This window comes from Geotrypetes seraphini, chromosome 8 (genome assembly GCF_902459505.1).
Source record: "Geotrypetes seraphini chromosome 8, aGeoSer1.1, whole genome shotgun sequence".
Taxonomy (NCBI): Eukaryota; Metazoa; Chordata; class Amphibia; order Gymnophiona; family Dermophiidae; genus Geotrypetes; species Geotrypetes seraphini.
In genome coordinates, this window is record NC_047091.1 from 131,327,246 (window position 1) to 131,341,063 (window position 13,818).

The 13,818-nt window shown below is 45.3% G+C and overlaps 1 protein-coding gene and 1 long non-coding RNA gene across 4 annotated transcripts in view; one reads left to right on the forward strand and one right to left on the reverse strand.

Annotated features, from left to right (window-relative positions):
• The window catches only part of LOC117366009, a 44,960-nt gene extending 43,747 nt beyond the window's left edge, over positions 1-1,213 (reverse strand). The window contains exon 1 of the long non-coding RNA XR_004540479.1: positions 899-1,213. This is a non-coding gene — a long non-coding RNA (uncharacterized LOC117366009). The remainder of the gene's footprint in view (positions 1-898) is intronic.
• Positions 1-13,818, forward strand: part of UPB1 (beta-ureidopropionase 1) — a 50,629-nt gene that overhangs the window by 13,792 nt on the left and 23,019 nt on the right. The window contains exons 1-3 of one of the 3 annotated variants that reach the window (XM_033957024.1): positions 868-1,020; positions 4,711-4,882; positions 8,789-8,876. In XM_033957024.1, the coding sequence (XP_033812915.1) occupies positions 920-1,020; positions 4,711-4,882; positions 8,789-8,876 (361 nt within the window). In that variant the 5' untranslated portion in view covers positions 868-919. Of the gene's footprint in view, positions 1-867; positions 1,021-4,710; positions 4,883-8,788; positions 8,877-13,818 lie in introns of those variants that run through there. The other 2 variants (XM_033957025.1, XM_033957026.1) reach the window with 2 other exon arrangements.

The window sequence follows — 13,818 nt, forward strand, 5'->3', positions numbered from 1 at the left end:
CCAGGTCTGATCAAGCTACACTTATTTGCAATATGCATGAGAGAGATTTACTTTTAACACATGGATACCCGTGCACAAGTTTATGACAACCCCTTTCCAAGTACAAAAACTATACACATGGAAAAAGCTGGATAAAAATACACTCTTAAAGGTTAAAATAAAAAAAGAGTAAGACGTGATTTACAAAAGATTTTTTCCCTTATCCTTACTATGTGCCAGATTACAACCTTAAAATGGTATAATAAAGTGAGAGGAGACACTTCTCAGGTTCTGGTGCTGGTCCATGTTGCTCTCGCTCTGATGGTAGGATCCAGCTGCTCTTCTGCTGATTCTCCTATTTCTCTTGGAATTATACAGAGTGTTTCCTGTTGATTCTTTTGTGGGAAATCTTTGATTTTCTCTTAGCTTTGGAAAAATGTGTGGCTCATGCATTTGTTTCTCTTGCTCCAGTGATGCACCCCATGGGGTCTTTCTCTTTATTTTTAGCCTGTAGTCTCTTACTCTGTATTGGGGAAGGGGGGGGGGGTTGTCTGTCTGTGCTTTGTATGTGTGACTGAGGTCAATTCTCCGGGAGTGGAATTTCTGAGCAGGGATCTCTATAGCCCTGGAACGTCTCTTTTCCTACAAAGAGGTATATCGATGTTCTAGGGCAGTGATCCTCAACCCTGTCCTGGAGGACCATCAGGCCAATCGGGTTTTCTGGATAGCCCTAATGAATATGCATGAGCAGATTTTGCATGCCTGTCACTTCCATTATATGCAAATCTCTCTCATGTTCATTAGGGCTAGCCTGGGGGACCACTGTTCCAGGGCACAAGGCAGTGTCCGTATTGCTTGCTTTCCATAGGCTGGGTTGCCCCTATTTTGGATCTACTCCTCCCCTCCCGCAGGACCTCACCTCTCCAGTCCCAGAGCGGCCATGGCTGCGCAGCTGGAGTCTGTGGAGCGGTGCCTAGAGAAGCACCTCCCGGATCCCGAGCTACGGGAGGTGAAGCGGATCCTATACGGGAACGAGCCTAGGTAGGGCGGGGCCGAGCGGCCGGTCCTCTCCCGTCACTGGCCTGACCTTGCTCGCTCTCATGACCAGGGAAGAGCACCTTATCGTGTTTGTCCGTCAGCTTGTATTGTAGGCTGTCCACCCGCCTGCCTGTGACCTTCTAGCACTGCAAATCACCAAACAGAATGATATCACAGACACTGAGCTCCTCAGACACTTCGGTGTGATTTAAAAAAAAAACCTCCTCAGAAACGTTACTCACTTTATTCTGTGCAGTTTCCGGTGTGTGTAGGAACAAGGTAAAACCCGGATCTCCAGTTGAATACAAGAGTTGCTCTCCCCCAGGCAGAGAGAGTTCTCTTTCACTGGTTGGTGGCACTTTCCTGATTCACCTAGCGTGCCTGCCACCTCTAAGCCCCAGAAAGCAGGGACTCTACAGAAACAAGTAGCAGGAAGGAAAGGAAAGGAAAGAAGAGAAGGTGGTTTATGTCCATGTGGTTTGGGATGGGTGGAAAGGGGGCTGCTTCTACCAGAAGCAGAGGAGATGAAGGTGGGACAAGGCAGCTAGCTGGAGGTGAGAAAGTGGGAAGAGGCATGCATAGACATATAGGGGTAAGTTTTCAGAAGGTTTTAATGGGACAAGAGAGACTCCTGGTTAAATCTTAAGGAGCTGGCTGCTATTTAATCTTGTAGCGCTGCAGAATATTGGCTCTAACCAGTCATTCCCTAATCGGCTAAGATAGGGACGGTCTGGGCCTGGGGGCAGAGTTTGGGTGAAGCCTTACTTAGCCGGTTAGGGGTGATATTCAGTTCGCTAAATGGCTAAATGCTTGAATAACGTTAGGGCAACAGAGAGGCTGTCATAACTTTATCCACCGAGTTAACCATATAACATAGTAGATGATGGCAGATAATGACCCGAATGGTCCATCTAGTCTTCCCAACCTGATTCCATCTAAAATTTTGTGGGGTTTTTTTCTTCTCCTCCTTAGCTATTTCTGGGCAAGAATCCAAAACTCTGCCCGGTACTGTTCATAGGTTCCAACTACTGAAGTCTCCGTCAAAGCTCACTCCAGTCCATCTACACCTTTCCAGCCATTGAAGCCCTCCCCAGCCCATCCTCCCCCAAACGACCATATATTGTACAGACACAGACCGTGCAAGTCTGCCCAGTACTGACCTTAGTTCTTCAATATTTACTAGAACTAAGGCCAGTACTGGGCAGACTTGCACGGTCTGTGTTTGAATACTGGCCGGTGCCCGGTTAACTTCTGGGTGACCCCAGATACTTGGCTATTCAATACCGGAAGAAAGACATGGCCCAGCATTGAATATCTGGTGGTATTTCAGCCCACAGTCGGGAGCGACCCACAAGCTTCTTTGCTGCTACAGGCTGAATATTTGGCCCTTACCCCATGTTTCAAGAAAGAGCCATGAACATGGGTTTAAAGGTGGTGGTTCTCTAGAGCAGTGATTCCCAACCCTGTCCTGGAGGAACACCAGGCCAATTGGGTTTTCAGGCTAGCCCTAATGAATATGCATGAAGCAAATTTGCATGCCTATCACTTCCATCATATGCAAATTTCTCTCATGCATATCCATTAGGGCTAGCCTGAAAACCCGATTGGCCTGGTGTTCCTCCAGGACAGGGTTGGGAATCACTGCTCTAGAGCAGGGGTAGGGAACTCCAGTCCTTGAGAGCCATATTCCTGTCGGGTTTTCAGGATTTCCCCAATGAATATGCATGAGATCTATTTGCATGCACTGCTTTCAATGCATATTCATTGGGGAAATCCTGAAAACCCGACTGGACTACGGCTCTTGAGGACCGAAGTTCCCTACCCCTGCTCTAGAGGAAAAGGGAAAGCACTGTGGGAGGATAGGAGGCAGGGAGGAGAGGAAGCTGGTGTCTTCCAATCCAGTTTCAATGTTTCCTTTCTCCCTCCCTTCCCCCTCTCCATGTAACTAATAAGCTTGATGGCTTTTTGACTTTTAGTAGCACTTCCATGAGGGGGATCAGGTCGCAGGCTAGATTTAGCCTCTCAGTCTATCCAGATGGGAGTCAACAGCTTAGTGTGGTCAATGTGATCGTGAATCTGGCCAAACCTACCCAGTCCTATGCACCCAGCAGTTGAACCTTGGCCCACAGTATCTGTGCTTTATCCCATGTTCTAAGCTAGGGCCAGTTTTAGACATGCTGGGGCACAGAGCAGAAATTAAGGAGGGGGGCCCCAATTCCTCTCCTCTCTGCCTTCTCTCTTGATTTCCCCACCAACCAAATGCTCTGCCATCCGGTATCTCTTTCTCCCTCCCTACCATCCCTGGGTCCATCATTTCTCCCTTTCTATTCCCAACTACTCTCCCATCTAGCATCTCTTCTGTCCTCCTTCCCTCCCTCCCTCTACCCCCAGCTACAGCAAATGCCCTCCCATCTAGCATTTCTCCATTCATTTTAAAATCAACTACTCCAGGGGACCCCCGTGGGCTGGAAGCCCTTCCCTTCTCCCCACCCCAGTCCAAAGCCAACTCCACCTTTTAAAATACAAAGAGATCGTTGGCATGGCAGCGATTCTCTGGTGCCTCCTCAGCTCTTTCCTTTGCCTCAGTCTACTCCCTTCTGATGCAACTTCCTGTTTCTTCTTGGGCAGACTGAGGCAGAGGAACAGCGCACTGAGGAGGCCACGGGCAGCGCCAGAGAATCACAGCAGTACTGGTGACCCTCTTATATTTATAAAGATAAGGAGGGCTTTGGACTGGGGTGGGGAGAAGGGAAGGACATCAAGTTTTAAGTTTTATTAGGATTTATATACTGCTTATCTAAGAAGTTTTACAATCAGGTACTCAAGCATTTTCCCTATCTGTCCTGGTGGGCTCACAAGTGACTTGCCCAGGGTCTGAGGCTGTAGCTTCATCCTGGCTCGCTGGGGGTCCCTGGAGCTTGTGAGGCCCAGGGCAGCTGCCCTATTTGCCCCCACCCTAATGTCAGCCCTGCTCTAAGTAGAGCAGCCCATCCTTTTGCTTATCCATCTCTCTGCATCACCATCTTTTTATTCTGAACAGCCCATGCCTCTACTCCAGAGAATGACAAGGTGACAGAATTTGGCACTGTCTCCGTCCCCGTGGATGACTGCACAAAACCATCTTGTGTCATTGTTTAGTGTCTTTCCCAACCTTGGACCTTCTACACCAGCATTCTTTAATGCAAGGCTTGAGGGTCAATGGCTATGCCCATTCATACTCTGATTCTTCCCTCTCTCCTTAAAGAATGACATGGAGATGATTTCTTGCGGTTATCCACGGGGACGGAGAGGGTGAAAAATTCTGGCACAGTGTCATTCTCTACTCTACTTCCCCTTTCCTGCACTCTGGGCAGACCATCATTTTACTCCTCCATTCCTGCCCCTTGAGCAGGACATACCTCGGTAGCCCACCTTCTTCCTTCTCCTTGTCTCTGTTTCTTAAATCTTGTGCTCCAACCAGCCTGTATCTGCTTCAAGGTGCTCTCTGGAGACAAGTACCCATGATGCCTAATTGACTTTCTTCCACCCTGGGAGTGCAGACCAGTTTCACTCATTTATTCCTTTGATTTATCTTCCACAATAAAATCAGCATAAAACATGAAATCACAGCATATAAACTGAAAATTATAAAAAAAACATATGAACCAGAATTAAGACAGGACTGCTTACCCCACTTTCTCCACTCTGCTCTAGGAAGCTGGAGTTAGCCAGTGCTGCAGTGAAATCAGCATCGCAGCATGGGTTTGAACTTCAGGGCTATGGATTTGAGGCAGCAACAGAGCAGCTCCGGCAGCCTCGCAAGGTGCGGGTGGGCCTGATCCAGAACCGAATCCCTCTGCCCACAGAGACAGCTGTCAAGGAGCAGGTAAATGGACAGCTCTTCTCTTCTACTGTGTAAATCAGGGCTGCCCAAGTCCGATCCTCGAGATCTACTGGCAGGGCAGGTTTTCAGGATATCCACAATGAATATGCATGAGAGAGATTTGCCTGCACTGCCTTCTTGATATGCAAATCTCTCTCATGCATGTTCATTGTGGATATCCTGAAAACCTGGCCTGCCAGTAGATCTCGAGGACCGGACTTGGGCAGCCCTGGTCATATGAGCATTCTTTGGGCCAGAGACATTTCTAAAAATCCATGTTAAATTATCCATAAAATATTATAGGGCTGATGTTTGAGATTACGAAGATGGTGCAAGTCTATTTGGGGATTTTTTTTGTGTGCTCATAATTTGATATCTGGAATCTTGGACTCTTAAATGAGGTGTGATCTAGAGTCAGTAATACCTGGTTAATGGTACACCGTCAGCTAATAGTTGAAAAGCTCTGTACACAAGATGCCAGGCTTAAGTCTTGAAATATTTTCATGGTGAAGGTTTTATTTGTATCATTTACTGAGTCTTTGCTAACCATAAGTAAATTTACTTCTTGCTGGTTATGCTTTTTAAAGCTTTTATCTTGTAAATCCTCACTGTCTGGTCAGCATTGTGTAAGCATGGAGCAGTAGTAGAAGGTTGCATCCTGTCAGTTCTTATCTGCAAAGACCTGATTATTTGCACTGTAAATGGAAGCAAAAAAGCAATACATTGTCAGATTGGTTCAGAGAGAAATGACCAAAACAGTGTGGAGTCTGCACCAAAATCCAGATCTAAATATCGTTCCCTAGAGGAGAGAAAAGACAGGTGATATGACAGAAACAGTCAAAGGCAGAGATCCAGCACAAGGAGCAATCCTTTTTCAGAGGAAGACTGCTTTATACAATATTTATTTTTATATACCACTTATATTCTAAGCAGTTTATGTTAAATAGTTATCAGGTACTCTGAGTATTTTCCCTACTGTATGTATCCTGGAAGGCTCACAATCTAACTTTGGTACCTGAGGCAATGGAAGATTAAGTGACATGCCCAAGGTCACAAGGAGCCAGTGGTGTAGTGTGGGGTAGGAGTGGGGGGTGGGACAAGCAGCATCTTCTCTGGCCTGCTGCTTGCACTGGCATTGGCTTTCCCTCTGATGTCGCTTCCTGGCCCAGTGACCAGGAAGTGATTTCAGAGGGGAGCCAGGCCGGCGTGAGCAGAAGGCTGGAAAAGTTGCTCACCCTGGTGAAGATTTAAAGAGGTATGGGGGGAAGGGCGGAAGCATGGCGTGGGGCGCTGCCATGGTGGGAGCGCTGGCACCTCTTTGCCCCCCCCCTCTCCCCGTGCTGCTTTTGCATCCTCCCTTCCCCTTACCTCTTTAAATCTTCACCAGCGTGAGCAACTTTTCTGGTCTGGAGGGAAGGGAGGGCGCAAGTGTGGCGAGGGGGGGGGGGAAGAGAGGAGGCACGGGGGGCACCACCACCCTAGGCACTTCCTACCCTTGTTACGCCACTGCAAGGAGCAATGCTGGGCTTGAACCTACAACCTCAGGAGGTTGGGGCAGCAGCTCTAAGTACTAGGCCACTCCTCCAGAGAACAACAACAACAATTTTATTATTTCTATAGTGCTACCAGACATGTGTAGTGCTGTACCTTGAACACAAGAGACAGTCCCTGCCCAATAGAGCTTAAACTTTAGTTGTGACAAACACATATGACAAAAGGGTGAATCTGTATATGGTGCTTAGGTAGGGAATTAGAAGAGGAAAGATGAGTCAGATAGGGTGGGGGGTCTATAGAGGGAATGACGAGCAGAAATGACTAATGCAATGCCATTTACAAGGGGATTACAAAAAAAGAAATAAGACGCCTTCAGATCATTCCAAAATGCCGCTATAAAAATCATATTTAACGCAAGAAAATTCGACCATGTTTCTCCCTTATTGTACAAAGCACATTGGCTTCCAGTGGAACACAGAATTAGCTACAAAATCTTGCTATTAACATTTAAAACTCGTCAAAATAATCAACCCGAATTTATAGACAGACTCCTTATTCTCCATAACTCCTCTAGAACTCTTTGCTCTGTGACTCAAAATCTGCTCTCGGTTCCATCCCTCAAGCTTATTAATACAATGAGATCAAGTATTTTAACAGTGACTGTTCCCTCCTTTTGGAATTCCATTCCTAACTATCTATGTGTAGAACCTTCTTTAAATCAATTTAAAACAAAGTTAAAAACATTTTTATTTGTTGATGCTTTTGAAACCTAAGTGTCCTTATAATATTGTAGTGTCAACCTTTTTTTTTTCCTTTTGTTCCTGTTTGTCCTTGGCTAAATCGTCCTTGAATGTATTAACTACCCCTAAAGATGTCTATTAATTTTAAATTTGTATTATAGTCACTATATGTTTTTACTAAAATTGTATACTGCCTAGAAGTCTGATTAAGCCAGTGGTCTCAAAATCGCGGCCCGCCAGATACTATTTTGAGACCCTCGGTATGTTTATCATAATCACAAAAGTAAATAAAACAGTTTCTTGATCATATGTCTCTTTAGCTATAAATGACAATATTATTATTAAGACTTAGACAAAAGGAAAGATTTATAAACTATAAAGAGTTTTACCTCATGCAAAATTGTCATTTCTTTAATAAGACATTATTTTTTTCTGAGGCCCTCCAAGTGGTTCATAGACAAAAATGCCGAAGACAAAGGCGCACGCCGACAACTGAGCGCAAGACGGAAGCGTGCGCCAAAGAAAAAAAGTGTTTTTAGGGGCTCCGATGGGGGGTTTTGTTGGGGAACCCCCCCACTTTACTTAATACAGATCGCGGCGGCGTTGTGGGGGGTTTGGAGGGTTGTAACCCCCCTCATTATACTGGAAACTTAACTGTTTCTCTGTTTTTTAGGGAAAATGAAGTTTTCAGTAAAATGTGGGGGGGTTACAACCCCCCAAACCCTCCACAATGCCCCCACAACGTGACGCACACCCCCCGTCGGAGCCCTTTAAAACAATCATTTTCTTCGGCGCGCAGCTCCGCGTTGCGCTTAGTTGTCTGCGCGCGCCTTTGTCCCGGCGCGCGTTTGACCTGACACCCTCCAAGTACCTACAAATCCAAAATATGGCCCTGCAAAGGGTTTGAGTTTGAGACCACTGGATTAGGCGGTATAAGAAATTTTAAATAAACTTGAAACTTATACAAGTTGGTTGGGTTAGGACAGTGGTTATTATGATAAACATACCGAGGGTCTCAAAATAGTACCTGGAGGGCCACGAGTTTGAGGCCACTGGGTTAGGACCTAAATGAAGCTTCAGAAAAGTGGGTTTTCAGCCTGGATTTGAATACCACCAGAGACCGAACCCGACGTACTGATTCAGGCAGGTTGTTCCAGGCATACGTCGCAGCAAGGTAGAAGGGACAGAGGCAGGAGTTGGCTGTAGAGGAGAAGGGTCCTGCCAGGAGAAACTTGCCCGACCAAATGGCATTCTCAATAAGAAGAGTTTGAACTGCATGCGGAAATGGACAGGGAGCAAGAAGGAACAGTACTAGGCTCCAGATAACTGAGCTTGAGAAAGTCTAGGATAAGTGCACAGGATTTCTAGTGGTACAGAAGTGAAAAGAACACCAGGCATTTGTAGTATTGCACCACTGGGGAGACTAGATGTGCTTAATGGTCTAAACTGGAGGAAAGGTAGAGAAAAATGGAGAAATGGGAAATTGCAAATGGCTTTACTTGGAGGGGGGGGGGGGGGCTTTTCAGTCTGAGCTGGAATCCAAAGCCAAAGGAGAATGGTGCACTGTGATTTAAGAGCTCATGGTTTTTCTTTTCCTCCCAGGAAAACAGGAGACTTGTGTTCTAAGCATTGATTTACCTACAATATTTACTACAAATATATCTTTGTGCTCTAGGTTTCTGCTCTGCACAAGCGCATAGCGGAGATGGTGGAGGTGGCGGCCATGTGCGGAGTTAACATTGTCTGCTTCCAGGAGGCCTGGAGTGAGTACTTGAACTTCCTGACCCTGAACATTCAATTACAGACTCTGAGAAGGGTTAATTCCTGCTGGATGGAGATTGATACAGGGAGAACACATTCCGCATGTACCATAAATGCACATAAAAGCCCAAAACTGTTTATGGTGTGGTTCTGATGAATTTATAACGTGAATCCATCCCACAGTGCCTGGGACCCTCATAGTCGTAAGAGGGCTATTAATGTTAGAGGTTTATAGTTACCAGAATGTGTCGCATGTTTCTCTGAAAGAATCAGTCCCCCAATTTTATAGAATTGGGCACTGAACTAATAGGGGCTGATTCTATAAATGGGGATCCCGATTGTAGGCGGCAGAAGGCCTCCTGCTGCCTTCTGGCAGCTCATCAGGATGCATGTTTTTTTCAAAAAAAGCTCCTCGAGGCAGGCCGCCTGCACTGTAAGCGTTTGTTGCAGGTCTACGGGAAATGCGTAGGGAAATTATCCCCCAAAAGAAAGAAGGCCCCACTGGGCAAAGTCCCTCCGAGTGCCCAGACTAGTAGCATGCATTTTTAACACACAATTCCTTGATCTTGGATTTACACTTGAGCCTAATTATTGGACTCCATGTCCATCCTAAACATCAGTATCCATTAATCTGCTTTTCATTTTCAAATGATTCCTTGTCACTTACTCTCTCGTTCAGACATCTTTTCCTTATACACGTTAGGCGGTGGTAGATACCCTACTGCTTTAATCAGAGCGGACATTTACCCCGCTGTTAAAAAGCTGATTAAAAGCTCATTAAAAAGAAAAAGTAAGATGGTTTGCATCTTCTTATGAAACGTTTCCCACGTTTGACTCGCTCGGTGACCCTGCAAGAACAATACTATCAATTCCTGTTGCGCCTTTATATCTCACCCTGTGGGGCATATATGGCAGGGTTTGTCTCTCATGCTAACTGTCCCAAGTGCCATTCAATGCCAGCTGGTCTTTTTCATATGTTTTGGTCTTGTGACCGATTGCAAACCTTTTGGTCGTTTCTTGGTCTTTACTTGCAGACCGTTATGCGACGGCGAATTCCATTACAGGCGAATGTCCTGCTTTTTTCTCAAATCTCTTCTTTGGGGTTGTCTAAGGGTAATTCTTTGTTAATGCAAAAAGCTTCTTTATTGGCTAGGAAATGTATACTTTTGCTGTGGCGCCAGGAAGAAGTACCTACTATTTCTATGTGGAAAAATGAACTGTTCACTCTGTTATGGTATGCATATTTGGATGTTAAGAATTGTGGACCTGGTCGTTGGAGAAAGTTCCGGGCTATTTGGGCTCCCATTTGGGATAGTTTGTCCCATGGAGCCCGAAGTATCCTGTTGAATTTTGAATTTCTTGAGTCTTGACACTGGAGTGCTGGGGAGGGTGGATGGGGGGAGGGTATAAGGTGGGATTGGGATCTGGAGTTGATTTTTGAATTGTCTTGTCGAGTTTCTTAGTCTCCGTGCAGAAACCCCGTGGAAGACTCTCTTATCTTCTGTTTGTACCAATTTTGTATATGTTTAGACTGTTGTATTTCATTTGTAAGTGTCTTTTTCAAATAAAACAAATTAAAAAAAAAAAAAAAAGTAGGTTCCGGGAGCTGCCTACAAAGGTCAGTGCCAGAATTGTGTCTAAGCATGGCACCTAACAGCGCTTAAGGTCAAAGTAGGCATGATTAGGATGAAGATGACCTTAGGCGCCACTATGTGCGATTCTCTGTCGAATTTAGGCACCAGCAATGTAAGCCTTTAAAACCCTGGCCTACATTACTGCCACCTAAGTATTTTCTTAGGCACTGGTAGCTTCGATTCTGTAAAGAATGCCTAAGTGTGACTGACACGCAGGCAGCGCCCGTTTTGTGGGCGCCACCCGATGTAGGCCCTGATTCTATATACGTTGCCTAAAAAATTGGCATCAACTAGTGCGGCACTAAGGGTGATTCTATAAAAGTGAGACGCACTGTATAGAGCAGGGGTGGGCAACTCTGGTCCTCGAGGGCCGGAATCCAAACGGGTTTTCCCAAAATTAATATGCTTGAGATCTATTTGCATGCACTGATTTCAATGCATATTCATTGGGGAAATCCTGAAAACCCGTTTGGATTCCAGCCCTCGAGGACTGGAGTTGCCCATGTCTGGTATAGAGTCACATTTAGCGCTGCCTAAGCGATGTTAGGTGTCACTAGGTGTCCTAAGTTTAGGTGCAGGGTTTTCTTCGCCTAAATTAAACCTAACCTAAGTTAGGCGTCTAAGGGTGCCTAATTCAAAAAGAGGCACCTAACTTGAGAACACACCCATAATCCGCCCCCTAATCATGCCTACTTTTAGGTAGGTGCTTTGGACTTGGCGCCTACTTTTTAAAGAATCACATTTTCAAGTTAGGCACCTAACTTTCAATTAAGTCTAATGAATGGCAATTGTGAGGTGTCAAGTATCACCACCGACTAAGCCTTTTATCCAATTAAAGCCCTCTTTTACTAAGCCGTGGTTGAGGTTTCTACTGCGGCCCAGGGTGCTAAATGCTCCAATGCTTATAGAATTCTATAAGCGTTGGAGCATTTAGGCCCGGATTCTCTATAATGTGCCGATATTGCCGGCCGTCAGTCACGTGACGGCACCCTATAGAGAATCACGCCTCTGTGAAAGATAGACACTAAAAATGTAGGCCAGGGGTTTTCAGGCCTACAATTCCAGCACCTATCTTTGTTGTGAATCATACTTATGTAGGAGCTTTAGGCCACCTACTTCTGGTGTTAGCCACGCCCATAGTAGCGTACAGTGGCATAAAGTGCCTATGTAGGCGCGATTCCAGATTGTATTTAGGCATCAGTAGACACTGTAATGGTGCTGTTTTTTGGGTTTTTTTACCATTTTAAACGGCATTTGTTAATTAACTTAGGCACCAGTAGGGTGCTAGAATTTCCCCTCTAGCGCTCTGGGCCTCAGTAAAAACCTCTACCGCGGCTTAGTAAAAGGGAGGAGGGGTTAAGTTAATGCATCTGCATCGGCTAGGCGCACCAATGTAGTTGTTTAACTTTAGGTTAACTATAGAATTTGCCAGATACTGCTATTTCTTAAGTGAAAATTCAGATATATTTAAGCTTCCCATCCTGCATTACTTCTTTAATGGTAATACCATTTTTCCCCGAAAATAAGACTTACCCCAAAAATAAGCCCTAGCATCATTTTTGGGGTAAGTCTTAATATAAGCCTTATCCCAAAAATAAGCCTTAATCCTGGGATTCGCCGGAAACTCTTCAACACCCTTCCCCCAACGTGCAACCGAACCTCTGCTGACCCTCCATGCCGACCGCAAACGAGCCGTACCTTCATCCGAAGTAGTGTCGGGCTGGCAGCACTCTGAACAGTCTGCTTCGTCTTGTCTGTTGGGGATTTCACTCTGCCGCATTAATGATGATGTCATCAGTAACGCGGCAGAGTGAAAACCCTAAAGCCACAGCTAGAGCCGATTAGTCCTGGTCTAGGACCAGTGTTAATCTGCACAGGATGCTAAGAGGGATCTAGTGCAGGAAACGACATACACACCAAAGATTAGCACAAATAGCATTTAAATGTAGTCAAACGGATGTTAATGAGGCCATTTCCTATTCCCTTCCCATGCTTGGAGAACAGCGAGCAAAATATAGCCACCCTTCCTGCTGGAAACCTAATGCATTGAGGTGACTGAAGAGAGGATTTCCCATGATTTTCTTCCTAAAATCTGCCTCTGCAAGTTTTTAAGTGCTGGAGTGAGAAACGCATGTGTACATGTCTGAGCAAAGCCAAAAATGAAAGCACCTGTTTTCTGGCTTAAATGTAAGCCTTTCGGTGAAAAACATTTGAAAGGCTTGTATTTAAAGGTACAGAGAGATGGCGCTGATGTATGCTTCTTTTCCAGGTTTGCCTGGGCTTGCACACAAAAGTCGCACTTACCGCACCAGGCATGTTCTTCCCCCTTACTTTTGGTCTCACAGTGTGCATATCATTTACATGCAATAGGTTTTGAGCATTGGGGAGCTATTTTACTGTGCTATTTCTGGGCACTGTTCGCTATAGCACCATCAGGTCATACGGCAAGCTCGGTGGAGGCCTGCAGGTCATCAGGAGAGAGGGGCGACAGGGTACAGGGCAGGGAGGTGGGACAGGGTTCAGAACCTGGCAGGGAGGGAAGGGGCTGGGTAAAGATCCTGGCATGGCAGGGCACATGAATATTAACCCCCTGGCTTATATTCAAATCAACCCTTTTCCTCATTTTTTTGGGGGGGAAAAAGGGTACCTTGACTTATATTCAGATTGTCTTATATTCGAGTAAAAACGGTATATGCTGAATGCATTTCCCATGTGAGTGATTGCGGGGTTCTACGATATGTGCTGGCATAGTTTGCAGCTTGGTATATTGCAGGGATGTATGCCATTCTCTGCTTTTTCAGTTTCTGTTAGGCATTTGCTTGTCACTATTTTTACTTCAGATTAGGTGGTTCTCAGAAGCCTAGCAATGACAGAGCTGGGAATAACTCTTTAAGAATTTCATCCTCATTGGAGTGGTAACTGTAAATCTTTTATTATTTTCTCTGTTTTTTTCCAACTCTGAATGGTATGCCACTACAAGGGGGACTCTTTCTGTGGTTGTACTTCAATAGGTTTTCTCTGAGTGTTTTAAGGGAAGAGGCAATCTTCTTGGAAATTATTTGAGGGGTGTAGCTTTTTGTTTGAAGGATTCAGTCAGGATTTTGAAGTGTTTATCTCTGGCGCTTAGGTCAGAGCATATACAATAGTATTGTGTGACTTGGCTGTGTATAAATGACTTTTTTGAATGTGAAGGGTGGAAGCTGGAGTTGTGGAAGTAGATGCATCTGTCAGATGGTTTTCAGTATATAGATGTTTGTATAAAGCCATGGGTGATGGAAACTGTGGTGTCCAGAAAGTTGACTTTTACTGT